General features: G+C 38.5%; 1 protein-coding gene across 1 annotated transcript in view; it reads right to left on the bottom strand.

Annotated features, from left to right (window-relative positions):
- Positions 1–15,911, bottom strand: part of TMOD3 (tropomodulin 3) — a 75,849-nt gene that overhangs the window by 7,130 nt on the left and 52,808 nt on the right. Inside the window, exons 4-7 of the mRNA XM_032343730.1 lie at positions 12,346–12,468; positions 10,814–10,903; positions 2,873–3,003; positions 862–969 (exon numbers count right to left, since the gene is read on the bottom strand). Coding sequence (XP_032199621.1) covers positions 862–969; positions 2,873–3,003; positions 10,814–10,903; positions 12,346–12,468 — 452 coding nt within the window. The remainder of the gene's footprint in view (positions 1–861; positions 970–2,872; positions 3,004–10,813; positions 10,904–12,345; positions 12,469–15,911) is intronic.

Genomic DNA, 15,911 nt, shown 5'->3' with positions numbered 1-15,911 from the left:
GAACGAATGAAGTTGTCATTTAGTGAGGCAGGAAAAAATGGTAGAGGGGCAGGTATGGGTGGAAGACAGGAGTTTGGGACCATACGGGATGTCTGTCAGACAGCCAAGCTAGGGGTTAAGGAGGTGGACATGAGTACATAGTTCAGGAGAGAGGTATGAACTGGGGATAACAATCCTGGGAGTCTGAAGCATACGCAGATAACACACAGCAATGAAACAGAGTGACATCACCCAGAAAGTGGACAAAGAAGACCTGGACTGAGCCCCCAGCCACTCAGATGCTTAGAGGTGGGGAAGATGGGGAGGAACCAGAGAAGAAACATTCAGTGAGGAAAGAGGAGAATCAAAGGTAGTGACATCCTCAAAGCCAAGTGCAGATAAAAGGTTCATACCATGATCAAGTGGGATTTACCTCAGGAATGCAAGGTTGACTTAACAGGCAAAAGTTATCAATGAATATACCGTATTAATAAAGGACGAAAACCACATGAACATCTCAATACACACATTTAAAAGCATTTGACAAAATCCAGCACTGTAGATCATAAATGGAATCCCCTGCAGATGTTAAAAGAATGGTGTTGAAATTTACGTAGTGATATGAAAGATCTCTAAGATATGTTGTTCAGCAAAAAATTAAGTTACAAAACAGTATATATTGCATGACTTCACTTACGGTTTTTAAAATTATAGGGAAGAAATGCAGGAAAAAATAAACATAAAAGAGTAAATGATGTCTTGCCTAACAGTGAGCTAAACATCAACTGAAAAGAGAGTAAATCTTCATCGTAAGATCGGTTGAGCCACTTTTGTACCATACCATAGTCACTATTTCACTACCATCAGTAGCAGCTTACTTACAACAGCAACGGGGTCATTGCTCCGCGTGGCTGCAAGACTGAAATGCTTCACGTGTGTGTTGGTTTCCAAAGCTTTTGCAAAATCTTTTAGAGTTGGAACTGGGATATTCTTGGAAGAAAATCATGTGAAATATGACATTTTAGTTTTTAAGAAATTCAGTTCATTAATCAAATGTGTTTGTACTTACTTTTTTTTTCATTAAATGTACTCAAATTATACAAGGGGGTGGGGAGAAAAAAATTATATAAACAAAACATTTATTCTACAAAGGAAGTCAAACAGCCTCCTTCATAGTTACTTGATTTCTCTATTATGTACATTTGCACAAGCTGCTGACCTAGAGGAGAGTATATATCATCATTTCTCTAGCATTTTGATTAAGGAAACTTTCATTATTCTACACTTAACTATTTGGATTATAAGACGCCAACACCTGAATATTCAAAATGGGTCCACTTTTCTACAAAGGGAGAGATTTCACTTAGTTTAAGCTATAATAAGAGAGATTAACCCTACACTACCTGAAATGTGGAAAGATATAGTTCTAGAAGGCACTAATTTATCCCTTTATTACCAACACTACAATTCCCTGTAGTTTGGTTATTTCCAGATCATTATCTGTTGATTTAGGACTGAAGTTTTTAAAAATTAAAATTAGTGATCAACTAGGAATGTTAGCTTTTCTCAAGGCTTGCTTTCTTCAGCTCACAGAAGGCACACCTGCTAAAGGATCACAGAGGTCTTATTCCCTAGGTTCTTATAATTCCCAGATGCTCTCTCAGCCCTTAATTCGGACAAATCAAGATTTAAAATGAGGAATTCTTAAAAATAGGATAAAATTAAGGGACGCCTGGGTGGCTCAGTTGGTTAAGCAGCTGCCTTCGGCTCAGGTCATGATCCCAGCGTCCTGGGATCGAGTCCCACATCCGGCTCCTTGCTTGGCGGGAAGCCTGCTTCCTCCTCTGCCTCTGCCTGCCACTCTGCCTGTGCTCACTCTCACTCCTCTCTCTCTGACGAATAAATAAATAAAATCTTTAAAAAAAAAAAATTAAATGAGGGATTCTTAATGCAGTTATTATACAATGAACAATACTCAAGAGATAATCTGAGTTTACTCTTTGGTAATTAATCATCCCTATGCCCTCCTAACTCATTTCTTCTTTACTCCAAGGAAGCATTGCATTTTTTTAAAAACTCAAGATCCCAGAAAGCCCACTGCTGTTTACTCCAGAGAAAGGAAAACATATGTTCACATGTTCAGATGTGTTTAACAGCTTTATTATAATCATTCTAAACCAGAGGGAATCCATATGTCTACCAAGTAGGGAATGGATAAAAAAATTGCAGCATATTCATAAAACAGAATACTCTTCAACAAACTACTGACACACACAACCACACAGATGAATCCCAGATGCATTATGCTAAGTGAAAGAAGCCAGACTCAAAGGCTCAAACTATTTGATTCCACTCATAGGACATTCTGGGGAAGGCAAATGAAGGGGAAGAAAACAGAAACGAGTGGTCAGTGGCTACAGCTGGGGGCAGAGAATGACAATAAAAGGGACTGACATGTTCCACATCTAGGGTAATGGCTGTACAACTTGTGCATTGGTCAAAACTCATCAAACTGTACACAGAATCGGCAGAATTTCAGTAGATAGCAGAATCTGGTTCAATTCAAGGAATATCCCAAGAAACTGGATTTTAAAAAAACAAACCCCGAATGACTAAGTGCTCTTAGAAGTAGGTAGTACTTTGGAAGCCAGAAAGATTTATGTTGACAGTGTGTAGGGTTTACATTTTTTATATGATACTTTTAAAAAAGCAAGTGAGAAAAATATTGTACTTTAATTTCTAAAATATAAAGGAATCCAAGCATACTGTTAGGAACAAAAACTTTACCTTGCAGAACTATAAAATCACACTTTATCAAAACTGCCCAACTCTCATCCTAAATCTAACTTACTTAAAGCACGTCAAAACTTTATTGTTTGCTTAGCACACATACCTTTATATTATTCAAATTAACTTCAACAAGATGAACATCATTTTCTTTAATTCTCTTTAAACTCTCTTCAACATTGGTTGGATTTGGTGGCTCATCAAATACTGGAAGAATCTTTTCACCTTTTACCACATCTGTAGGAACAAAAAGAACAAGAGTCTCACTGGCTGACATTATTACAGCGAATGCATTTATGAACTTAACGCAAACAACACAACACGAACACGCACATTCAATACAACTAACCAGAAAATTTTCTCCCACAATTTCTAAAAGATCCTTCATGTGTTAACACACACTTAAAGAACTCAAATAAAATGCCATCCTCTCGTATCATTTTCTCTGAGATTTAACTAGTAATTACTATAAAGGCAGTACGAATCACAGACTTAAAGAAACACAGCCTCAGTGAGAGGAGTAAGGTGATGAAGGACATGTGACCTCTTTCTCTTATGGTGAGTACTGTGTGGGAGAAAGGGAAGGATGAGGAGGAACAGGGAAGGGGGAGACAGACAGATAATGGTACACAGAAGAGTTACTGAGACAAAAATCCCCCAAATTACTGCCTCCTTCACTCCTATCCCCCAATCCTTCACCATGTAAACCATATCCATATCCATGGTGATAATACTACTAAGCAAAGCTGAAAGAGGACCCAGGAGCCTTGAATCCTCTAATGAGGTGTAAGTACACTTTGATGTGTATGTGAAGGTCTATGAACACATGTAACAAGCAAAGATTTTTTTTTTTTAAGATTTTTTATTTTATTTATTTGACAGAGAGACATCACAAGTAGGCAGAGAGGCAGGCAGAGAGAGAGAGAGGAGGAAGCAGGCTCCCTGCTGAGCAGAGAGCCCGATGCAGGACTCGATCCCAGGACCCTGAGATCATGACCTGAGCCGAAGGCAGCGGCTCAACCCACTGAGCCACCCAGGCGCCCACAAGCAAACATTTTAAAGGATAAGTTTTCTGGGGAGAAAACCTATAGCATCAGATTCATGGCAAATGACCCAAAAAAGTTAGGAGCAACTGACAGAAAGATTGACAGAAAGGGTCACTGCCTGGCTTAGTTCTTCCCTTCTGCCCTCCTCTAGCTTTTAAGAAGCAAAACTCATCTTAAGATGAAGTACACTGGGGCGCCTGGGTGGCTCAGTGGGTTAGAGCCTCTGCCTTCGGCTCAGGTCATGATCCCAGGGTCCTGGGATCGAGCCCCACATCGAGCTCTCTGCTCGGCAGGGAGCCTGCTTCCTCCTCTCTCTCTCTCTCTCTCTGCCTGCTTGTGATCTTTGTCTGTCAAATAAACAAATAAAATCTTAAAAAAAAAAAAAAAAGATGAAGCATACTGGTGGCGCCTGCGTGGCTCAGTCAGTTAAGCATCTGCCTTCAGCTCAGGTCATGATCCCAGGATCCTGGAATCGAGCCAGGCATCAGGCTCCCTGGTCCCTCTCCCTCTACCCCTCCCTCTGCTCTTGGTTCTCTCTCCCATGGTCTCTCTCAAATAATTAAAATCTTTAAAAAAAAAAAAAAAAGTATATTGAACAAATTCTCTCTAAGAGTACCTTGTTCTTTTCAAATTTATTACACGTATACACACATAGCATCATGATATCAATTTAGATGATGGTCTGAAAATTCTTTTCCTGAGGAAAGTGGAAAGAACTGGATATATATATCTGGCCTGGACGTATATATTAAAAGAAAGTATGCTCATTTTTTTCAGATTTATCTTGTAGAAGAATAGAGAAATTTCAAGTTGTTCTGAAAGGCTAGGTTAGAACAGGTATAGACTACCTGGAGGCAGAATTTGGTTCTATACAAGGATAAGCTTCCTCCCAGAGTTCTGCTAAAAGGACAGAGTGGGCTCCCTCTCACCTAAGTTCAGCAAGGTAATCCTCTTCAAGATTGTAGATCAAGGGGGCTAGAGAAGAGCTTCCTCACTACAAAAAAACCCTGAATGAGTTCTATCTCAATTCTGAATTTTACAAAACCAAAAGATTTCTTCCTCATTCCACAGAGTATGTGCATTTAAAGAGCACTGCTTCTGAATGAAGTAATGGATCCAGTAAATGGGATGCTGAAACCATTAAGAAAGGCTTATGGGAGACTTTAAGTGATGGATCAGGCTACTAACATTTCAACACACTGATGAATTTTGGCATATTCCCCAAAGAGGAATGACTAGACTTGATAGGCTTCCTAATGTGATTTAATCCCTAAGAAGCACTCTTGCCCCTCCAAACCCTCCAAAACAAAAAAATGTACCTGAATCTGAGTAAGCCACTAGAAAATAATCGTTTAGAGAAACATAGGAGACAGAGAAATAAGTAAAAGGTTACCACAAGGGGAAGATGGTAGCAGAGTAGAAGGACCCTGGATTCATTTTGTCCCACAAATAACAACTAGGTAACTATCAAATCATCCTAAATACTCCAGAAATTGACCTGAAAAGTCTGGCAGAACAGATTCTACAACTAAAGGCAGAGAAGAGGCCACATCAAAGAAGGTAGGAAGCGTAGAGAGTTGGTCTGGGAGAGAAACAGATCATGGCCGCTGCAGTGGGGAGGAAGCCACAGTTGCAAAGGGTGAAAGACAGACCAGCACAAAGGGGAGTGCATGGGAAAAATGAATCCCCAAAGCAATTGGCCTGGAAGTTAGGAGGGCCCTGAATTTCAGGAGTTCTTGCAACCAGCGAAGCTTAAAGCCTAGAGTTTTAAAGGTCAGTGTACTTGGCTGTGGGAGACCTCAGAGAACTCTGGGGCTGCTCTTGGAAGGAAAGCAAGCAAACAGTCTGTAGACATGCAGCATGGAAACAGCAATCTGAAGAGTGCCTAGAGCACACAGTGGGGAGGTTAGCTGCTCATCTCGGAGTGTAACCCAGAGAAGCAGCATTCACAGAGAAACCTCTCAAGGAACAAAGGAATTGGCAGGTGTAATTTCCCTCCTCTGCCTCTCAACATAAGCACAGGGCCAACACTCACTACCTAATTTTCTTACACCAAGTCCTGCCCCTTCACTCTCTGGCAGATCCGCCCTTCCCTGCCACACTTGCCTCAATCCCAGAACAGCAGAACCCCTCGCCCAGAAGACCAGCCCAAATTCCTGCCAATACCAAGTCTCCTGATACACGTGTTTTGCAAGACCTCAGTTCCAGTGGTAGTGGTAAGAGGTTTCATTTCACAAGCAGATCAGAGCACATCTAGTTAAAAGTGCCACATTCAGGCAGGAACCAAATGCCCACAACAGGCAAAGAGAACCTCTGTAAACAACTGGCCTAGGATAAAGTGGCCAGATAAGGATAAAGTGGCCAGCACAGAACACCAGGTCACACACAGCACACACTGGAGACAATCCTAGAAGCACCAAGCCCTGGGGAACAGGGGACACACCACATGGCAGGGCACTACAAGTCTTTTTATTTATTTATTTATTTATAATGATTTTATTTATTTATTTGACAGACAGCAAGAGAAGGAATACAAGCATGAGGAGTGAGAGAGAGAGAGAAGCAGGTTCCCCGCCGAGTAGAGAGTCCTACACCGGGCTTGATCCCAGGACCTCAGGATCACGACCAGAGCCGAAGGCAGATGCCCAACAACTGAGCCACCTAGGCACTCCACTACAAAAAGGAATTGGCATAAAGCCATTACCCTGAAGAACAGGAGATGCAGCTGACTTTCCTAACACAGAGAAACAGGCACAGAGACTTAGACCAAATGAGCAAAGAAATCTGTCCCAAATGAAAGAACAAAACAAGGCCACAGCAGGAGATCCAAGCAAAACAGGTAAAAGCAACATGCCTGATGGAAAATTTAAAGCAATGATCATAAGGATACTCACTGGACTTGAGGAATGAGTGGAGAACACCAGTGAGACCACTGTCATTGAGGTGAGGAATAATATACCACAGATAAAGAGCTCAAAAAACAAAATGAGAAACATGCATGATGGAATGAACAGCAAGATGGAAGAAGCAGAGGAACAAATTAATGACCTAAATGACAGAGCAATGGAAAGTAATCAAGTTGAACAAAAGAGAGCAAAAAGAATTATGCAAAACAAAAATAGGGAACTCAGTGACTCCATTAAACATAACCTTCATATTATAGGGCTCCCAGAAGTAGAAGAGAGAAAAGGGGGCAGAGAATGTATCTGAAGAAATAATAGCTGAAAACTTCCTTCATCAGGGAAGGAAACAGAAACCCAGATCCAGGAGGCAAAGAGAGCCCCCAACAAAATCACCAGATAAGGTTCACCCTAAGACATATTATAATTAAAATACATAGTGATATATACTAATTAGTAATACAGTAATATAGTGATAAAGAAAATACATTAAAAACAGCAAGACAAAAGACAGTTACAATACAAAGGAAACCACCTAAGGCTACTGGGATTTTTCAGCAGAAACTCTTCAAGCCAGAGGAGAGTGGCATAATATATTCAAAGTGCTGAATGGGGAAAACTTACAGCCAAGAATATTCTATCCCAGAAAGACTATCACCCAGAACAGGAGAGATAAAAAGTTTCCCAAACAAAAAACATACTATTATATGTTTTATACTATTATTTAATAGTTCATTACTATTAAACTTGCCCTGCAAGAACTATTAAAGGGGACTCTTTGAGTGGAAAGGAAAGACCAAAAATGAGATATGAAAGTAGGAAACACAAAAAGCAGTTCAAAGAAATTATTTCTGTAAAAAAAAAAAAAATCAGTCAAGGAACACACAAAATAAAAGGATGTAAAATATGACACTATATACCTAAAAGGTGGGGAGGAGGGGAGTAAAGAATGGGTTCAAACTTAAACAACGATCAACTTAATATAGACTCTATGCAGATGTTATATACCTAATAATAACCACAAATCAAAAACCCCTAATGGGTATACAAAAAATAAAGAGAAAAATCCAATTAGATCACTAAAGAAAACCAGCAAACTATGAGAGACAAGAAATGATCAGAGGAATAAATCTTCAGAAAGAATCACAAAACAAGTATTAAAATGGCAATAAGTGCATATCTATCCAATAATTACTTTGAATGCAAATGGACTGAATGCTCCAATCAAAAGACAGTTAAAGAATGGGTAAAAAACCAAGGTCCATCTATATGCTGCTTGGAAGAGACCCATTTTAGACTTAAAGACACCTGTAGACTGAAAGTGAGAAGATGGAGAAACACTTATCATGCAAATAGATGTCAGAAAGAATTTGGGAGTAGCAGTACTTATACTGGACAAAACAGACTTTTTAACACAAAGACTTAACAAGAGACAAAGAAGGATACTGAATAATCATAAAGGGAACAGCCCAACAAAAAGATATGACAAGAGTAAATATTTCTGCACCCATATACATAAAAGTCATTAACAAACATGAACTAATCAATAACAATACAATTATAGCAGGGGACTTTTACACTCTACTTACATCAATGGACAGATCATCTAAACAGAAAATTCAGAAGGAAACAATTAATTTGAACGACACACTGGACCAGATAGACTTAACAGATATATTTGGAACATTCCATCTTAAAACAGCAGAATACACATTCTTTTCAAGTGCACACAGAACATTCTCCAGAACAGATCCCATATTAGGCCACAAAACAAGCCTCAACAAATCCAAAAAGATCGAAGTCATACCATGCATCTTTTCTGACCACAATGCTATGAAACTAGGAGTCAATCACAAGAAAAAAATCTGGCAAGACCACAAATACATGGAAGTTAAATAACATGAAAACATGCTCATCAGTACTCATTATCAGGGAAATGCAAATCAAAACTATACCTCACGCCTGTCAGAATGGCTAAAAGAAAAAACACAAGAAACAAGTGTTAACAAGGATGTGGAGAAAAAGGAACCCTCCTCTTGCACTGTTGGTGGGAATGCAAACTGAGACAGCCACAGTGGAAAATAGTAAGGGGGTTCCTCAGAAAGTGAAAAATAGAACTACCACATGATCTAGCAATTGCACTACTGAGTATTTACCCAAAGAATACAAAAGCGCTAATTCAAAGGGATACATGCACCCCTGTGTTAATGTAGCATTATTTACAATAGCCAAGATATGGAAGCAACCTAAGTGTCTATCCATAGAAGAATGGATAAAGAATGGATAAAGAAAACATGGTGTGTGTGTGTGTGTGTGTGTATAAGTAATATTATGGAATATTACTCAGCCATAAAAAAAGAATGAGATCTTTCCATTTGTAGCAAACATGGATGAACATGGAGGACATTATGCTAAGTGAAATAAATCAGACAAAGAAAGACAAATACCGTATCATTTCACTTATACGTGGAATCTAAATAACAGAACAACAAACAAACACAACCAGGCTCTTAAATATAGAAAACAAAGTCATGGTTAGCAGAGGGCAAAGTAGTGTGGGGACAGGCGAAATAAAGGGAATTAAGAGGCACAAATTTCCAGTTATAAAATAAATAAGGCACATGGATGAAAAGTAGAGCATAGGGAATATAGTCAATATTATAATAATATTATAATATTGTATGGTTACAGATGATGACTACATTTATTGTGGTGAGAACTGAGTAATGTACAGAATTGTTCCACCAGTATGCTGTACACCTGAAACTAATATAACACTATATGTCAACTACACTTAATAAAAAAGAAAATCACAAGGAAAATATATTTATAGTTCTATACTGTAATTATCAAAAAGAATCCATATATAAGTGGATCCACACATTTTAAACTTGTGTTGTTTAACAGTCAAAAGTAATATTATTGGGGTGCCTGGGTGGCTCAGTGGGTTAAAGCCTCTGCCTTCGGCTCAGGTCATGATCCCAGGGTCCTGGGATCGAGCCCTCTGCAGAGCAGAGAGCCTGTTTCCTCCTCTCTCTCTGCCTGCCTCTCTGCCTACTTGTGATCTCTGTCAAATAAATAAATAAAATCTTAAAAAAAAAAAAAAGTAATATTACTGGAAAATTCACTTACTAGAAATAGCTCCAGTATGATCCCATTTTTATAAAAAACAAAAGGCTATGTGTCATATGTATGTATAGATATATGTATAGAACATGCATATATATATATGTATATACATATATATATAAGTTTGTATGAACACAGTATAAGTCTAGAAGGACATATACCAAATTGTTAACAGGTTAGGGCGTAGGGGGAGCAGAAGGCACGATGGCAATGAACAGAGACACTTTTACTTCTTACCTCATTTACTTGGGTATTGTTCAAATGTGTTACAAAAGTATGTATTATTTTGGTCCTTTTAAAGCACCCTATAAATGAATTTTTTTTAAAAAAGCCTGGCCTTAGGCTATTTAGTATTAGTATCAAATTAAAAGGTTTAGGGGTTGAGTCGTTCTGTGATTTCTCCTGAATACGATTTTATAATGTAGGGGTTTTTTTTGTCAACATTATAGATTTCTTGAAAATCAGTAACACTGAAAATAAAAAAATGTCAACAAAAGCCAAGTTTGATTAGTTTGTATAGTATTTACTATTAGTATTACTTGGTGAGGTGAGAGTAGTTCCAGTTACATTTGTTGACACATTAAGAATAAAATATTTAGGGGTGCCTGGGTGGCTCAGATAGTTAAGCATCTATCTCCCTTTGGCTCGGCTCATGATCTCCAGGGTCTGGGGATCGAGCCCCACATCAGGCTCCCAGCTCAGTGGGGAGACTGCTTCTTCTTCTTCCCCTCCCCCTGCCTGTGCTCTGTCTCAAATGAATAAATAAAATCTTTAAAAATAAAATATTTAATATTCTATTTTCAATGGTTTTCTACATCAATACTATCTAATTGGAATACATCAATACTATCTAATCTAATTTCAGGTACATATACAAAACATTCGGTATGTATATATTGAAGTTAATACATGGAGAAAACAAAATACATTTAATAAAGGATTGGAATTCACAATGGATTGTTAAGTACTTACTTGAAAAATGTTCTTGGTCGACACCATTACTGCTTCCCACTATATTACATAACTGGGCATTCGTTATCAAGTTGTGCATCCCAAGAATAGCTACAAATATAGAAAAAGAGTTACTTTTACTTCCATCGGTTTCAAACATAAATAATTGATTTTACAACCAAAAATTTCTGATTTTAACATTTTCTGAACATTTTATTTTGCAGCCAAAAAAGGAGACAATGTGATTAAAAAATCACCCATAACCTCTTTCTCATTAATACCCCGATTACTTCATCCCTTATTTGGATTTAGATTTCCCCATATTTATGAATTCAGACACGCAACTGAAGGCAGCCTAACCCTAAATGTAATTCTATACTTAGCTCCATCTGGTGGCTAAGAGAGAATACTGAAATGATCTATTTTTGCTGCCCATCTCACAAGAGTTCTAGGAACAATGCAATCTAAGGCAGATTTTCAACTTCACCATTTTTACATTTGTTAATCTCATGTTCATTTACATTCATATTTTAGCTAAGAGTAGAATACTAAAAGTATAGCTGAATTCTCATCTTTAAGATGAAAGCAGCATCCCTCAAAAATGACAGGAGAAATCTGGTTTTCGGTTTTAATGCCCCTTTGCACACATGTGGCAGAAGCTACAGTATGCCCCTGGCCCATTCCCCTCTGAGGAAAGCACCATTTACAACTCTAATAGTCCTCGGCATCCCAAGGAATCAGACACCTGCTCTGGCACTGCACACTGACTGTCCCCTTCTGGGTCCTTCCCAAAGAACCATCACTCTTCCTTTCAAACATGTTAGCTTCTGGGGTTCCTTGGTGCTAAGATATCGCCCCACATGTCATATTTTTCTACCCTGGTAAATGGGTGCATGCAGAGGCAGGTCGGGGAGATACCTGTCCAGGTAAGAAACCAGCAATGATGAAAACAACAGGGAGGTCTGGAGTGTTCCAGATATACTTCAGAAAGTAGGGAAAGTGATAAGGATAGCTCAGGACTGTTTGTCTGCTTTCCAGTTACTCAACTTGGGGTCTTCCTTTTTTTCCCTAAAGTTTATTTTGTTTATTTTTAGTAATCTTGACACCCAAGGTGAGGCTCAAACTCACGACTCTAAGATCAAGAGTTGCATGCTCTTCTGAATGATCCAGCCAAATGCCCCTCATCTTGGGGTTGTAACGGTAAAATGGGACAGTAGTTGACCCTTGAGAGACTTTTTCAACGCTCAGATGGGACAGCTTCTAGCTGCGCACCAACTGGTGGAAGATTTTTTATAAAAACTTTCAAATAATGTAACACGGGAAAAGATGTCAAATAATATATTCCATTAACATAAAAATTTCACCATTGAGAGCATTTTAAAAAATGAAAGTCTTTGCCAGATTTATAGAATAAAAGACAAAGCCAAATATGTGGTCTACTGATTCAACAGCACTTTACTAGGCAAAGGAAGCATCAGTATGATACAAGTGCTGGCATTCCCCTGCCTTCCCCTCCCTTCCCCACTCATTCACCCATTAGTTTTAGGAGATACCTGCAAGGTCACACAATTCTGTATCAGAAGCACTTGTCAAAGCTTCTTCTAATTCCGGATCAAGAGATATTTTTTCTTCTGTGAAAGTCTGCATAGGTTTCTGTTTCGGGATAAATATTTTCCCTATAAAATAAAGCAGTTTGTTAATTCTGATATTTCTATTAACTACTCATTACCATTTTACTCTTTTAACAAAAATTATGAAAAGTATGTACAAGTGAAGCTGAGGGAAAAAGTCAAGATAAATACCTACAATAATGTTGTTTCATCTTCAGATTTTTTTTTTTTAAAGATTTATTTATTTATTTATTTATTTGACACAGAGAGAGAGACAGCAAGAAAGGCAACTCAAGGTTGGGGAGAGGGAGAAGCAGGCCTTCCACAGAGCAGGGAGCCCGATGCGGGGATCGATCCCAGGACCCTGGGATCATGACCTGAGCCAAAGGCAGACGCTTAATGACTGAACCACCCAGGCCCCCCGATCTTCAGATTTTTTTTTTTTTGGGTAGAGGAGTGGGGGGGGAGGGTTAGAAAATTCATCTACTATCCTGCTCTAAGATTAGGAGTCTGAAAACACTTTGGGAAAATCTTTACCTATAAAATGGCATAATGATGCTTCACTTAGGAACTGTTGTGAAGCTAAATGAAATAATGCTCATTAAAAAAAAAAGCAGAGTGTCTGGCTCAAACAGCATTCTTTATCTTGGCTATATAGGTATTATTTTCCTTATTAATGTAAAAAACTCCTGTTTTAGCTTCATTCGTACTTATGATTTTCAATGTCAACCACCTCAAATATTGTTTTTTAAATAAATAAAATATACATGAATGCATTCATTAAAAAAAAATGTTGTTTCATTTTCAATATGTATTTTAAGTTTCCAGGGCAATACAAGGGCTGGCTGTACAATCTAGAATGAAGGAGGAGAAATAAAAAATCAACTGAGAAACTGTTCTATTTGTGAAAATAAAAATAGGCTCTTTTGAGAGTAATTATGAGTTACTCAACAAATACTGAATCAAATGATGAATGTAGGAATAAAATTGAGAAATCTATAAAACTTTTAGAGATTAAAAAAAAAATGGAATCCACTTTCTTACTCTTAAGCAACAAACTGTTGGCCAAGGGAACAATCAAGTTTATGAGCCCAGAAATTCAAGATCTAATTGCAAAGAAACTCCTGTATGTCCTAAGGGGTACCTGGAAACTTTAGGTCACTATTCTTCTAAGCCTCAATGGATGCTAAAAAAGTTACCTGTTAAGAAACTTACAGGTTTTTAGAAAACTAAAATCTTTATTATGTGAAAACTAGTATTTTATTACCACATGTTCAATGCAAGAGTGAAAACATGAAGGAAATGGAAAATGGTAATTATGCAATTGCAGCACAAGCTGACCAAACATGACATACTCATACACGGTGGGCACTGGGTTACCAAGAATGCCTCCGGATTCTCTCCCAAGACAAGTGAAAAGTCTCACTAAATGATCTAGAAAGGTCTACGCATACCTTCACACAAGTGCCAATTTCTTTTCCATTAGGAAAACTACCAGGGAAATATACAAGATTATGTGGCATGATGAATCTATGCAGTGCTCTATCAAAAGAATGTCTCTGGGCTTATAAGTAGTATAGCGAGTGTTGTCTTATTCAAAATATACCTCAACCCGTGCAACCAAAAGGAATCCTTCCACAACAGACTGCTTCTAGCAATCTGGCCAAAACTGTTCAGCTATTTTCTACTAAGTCATCTAAAGGACCTTAATTCTTGATACTATGTTTTTTATGGTGAAAATTTCCATTTGTTTCTTATTAAGAAAATAGTTTCCACATCTCTGCTGAAATTCCTCCTTTGTTTATGCATGCTGTGTACCTTGTCCACTAGATTCTTTGGCATTTTTGTTATAGTTATTTTGAAGTCCCTAGCTGATAACACCAATATCCGTGTCATGTCTAAGTCTTATATTGACTCTTATTTTCTTGAGTATGGGGAATATGTATCTTAAGATCTTTGGCTGCATGCTAGGCATTTTTATATAGAAGTATAGCAGAGACTGAAGGAAATGATATTTCTTCTTAGAGGCATGTCCTGTAGGTCAGGGCTGAATCAATATGCTCTACAGTTGAGCTGAATCTGGGCTTTGTCACTTTAGTTTGAGTCAGTTCCTCACTGGCTTCAAACATTCTGAATATAGGATCAGGACTATCTCTCCAGGAAACCCTCAGATTACAACCCCCATGGGGTTCTGGAGATCTGTGCTCCCTCCCTCCTTTTTTGAACTATGAACTGTGAGGAGTTTCTACTGATATGAAGCCCAGGCTGCCAACTTTCTGACTGAATGGGGAGCTGCCCTTGTTTTCCTGTCCCACCCCCTGATTTCTGGGCTTTGGCAGATCTCTCAGGCCCCCTCACCTAGTCTACTCTACACTCTGTGAAGTTGGGGTTGGCCTGGAAGGGTTTTCTCCCAGCCCTCCTGCCTCTCTGAGCTGAAAACCTATACCTCAGGAATTTTCTCTCAGCTCTGCTTCACTGCCTTTGTTCTTCTAATATCCTTAGCACTAAATGAAGACCTAAGGGAAAGAAGTGGGGGTAGTGCAATCTTAGCATCTCTAAAGCTGCACTGTCCAATATAGTAGCCACTAGCCACATCTGATTATTTAAATTTAAATTTAATTAATTAAAATTAGAAATTCAGTTCCTCAGTCATACTAGGCACATTTCAAGTATCTGATAGCTACATTTGGCTAGCATGTAGCCACCACACTGGTTAGCACAGACACTGAACATTTCCATTGTGGCAGAAAGTTCTAGTGGATAGCACTGCTGTAGCAGTGCTTCTCTGGATTTCTAATCTATCACCTAATCCAAACATAATCATTAGAAGTTTATTAAAAATTAGGCTGACTTCTCCTGATTCCTTTCTATGATGGTTTTCTGCTTCTCCCTACATTTCAGTCAGCCAAGAGAGAAGTACGTCACTGATCTAATGGAGGGCTTGTCACTTTCTAAAGTCATTTAGGTTTGTGTCCTCAAGTTCTCTGATAGATTTTTAAAAACGATAATGATGTACTTATACTGCTTGTCTGGGTTAGTACATAAGAACAATAGTCTCTTGTAACTTTCTACATTTGGGTTAGAAGTCTTTCTGGTTAAGCATTATTTTAAAAATGGCATTTGGTCAATCCACAATATATTTGTATTAGTAAGGATGTTTTTAACTGCAGGTAATATAATACTCAATGAAAAGTGGTTTAAGGGTGCCTAGGTGGCTCAGTCGGTTGGACATTTGCCTTAGGCTCAGGTCATGATCCCAGAGTCCTGGGATTGGGCCCCACATTTGGCTCCCTGCTCAGTGGGAAGCCTGCTCCTCCCTTTCCCTCTGTCTGCCACTTCCCCCGTCTTTTGCTCTCTCTGTCTCTGTCAAATAAATAAATAAAATCTTAAAAAAAAAAAAAAAGTGGTTTAAACTGGTGTGTCTCAGGCTTTCATGTGCACCTCACTCACCTGGTGATCTTATTAAAGTACAAATTTTGATCAGTAGGTCTCACATGGGATCTGAGTTT

Source organism: Mustela erminea, chromosome 5, assembly GCF_009829155.1.
Source record: "Mustela erminea isolate mMusErm1 chromosome 5, mMusErm1.Pri, whole genome shotgun sequence".
In the NCBI taxonomy this organism is placed as follows: Eukaryota; Metazoa; Chordata; class Mammalia; order Carnivora; family Mustelidae; genus Mustela; species Mustela erminea.
Note: the sequence above shows the minus strand (reverse complement) of the source record. Positions and strands in the feature narration are given on the sequence as shown.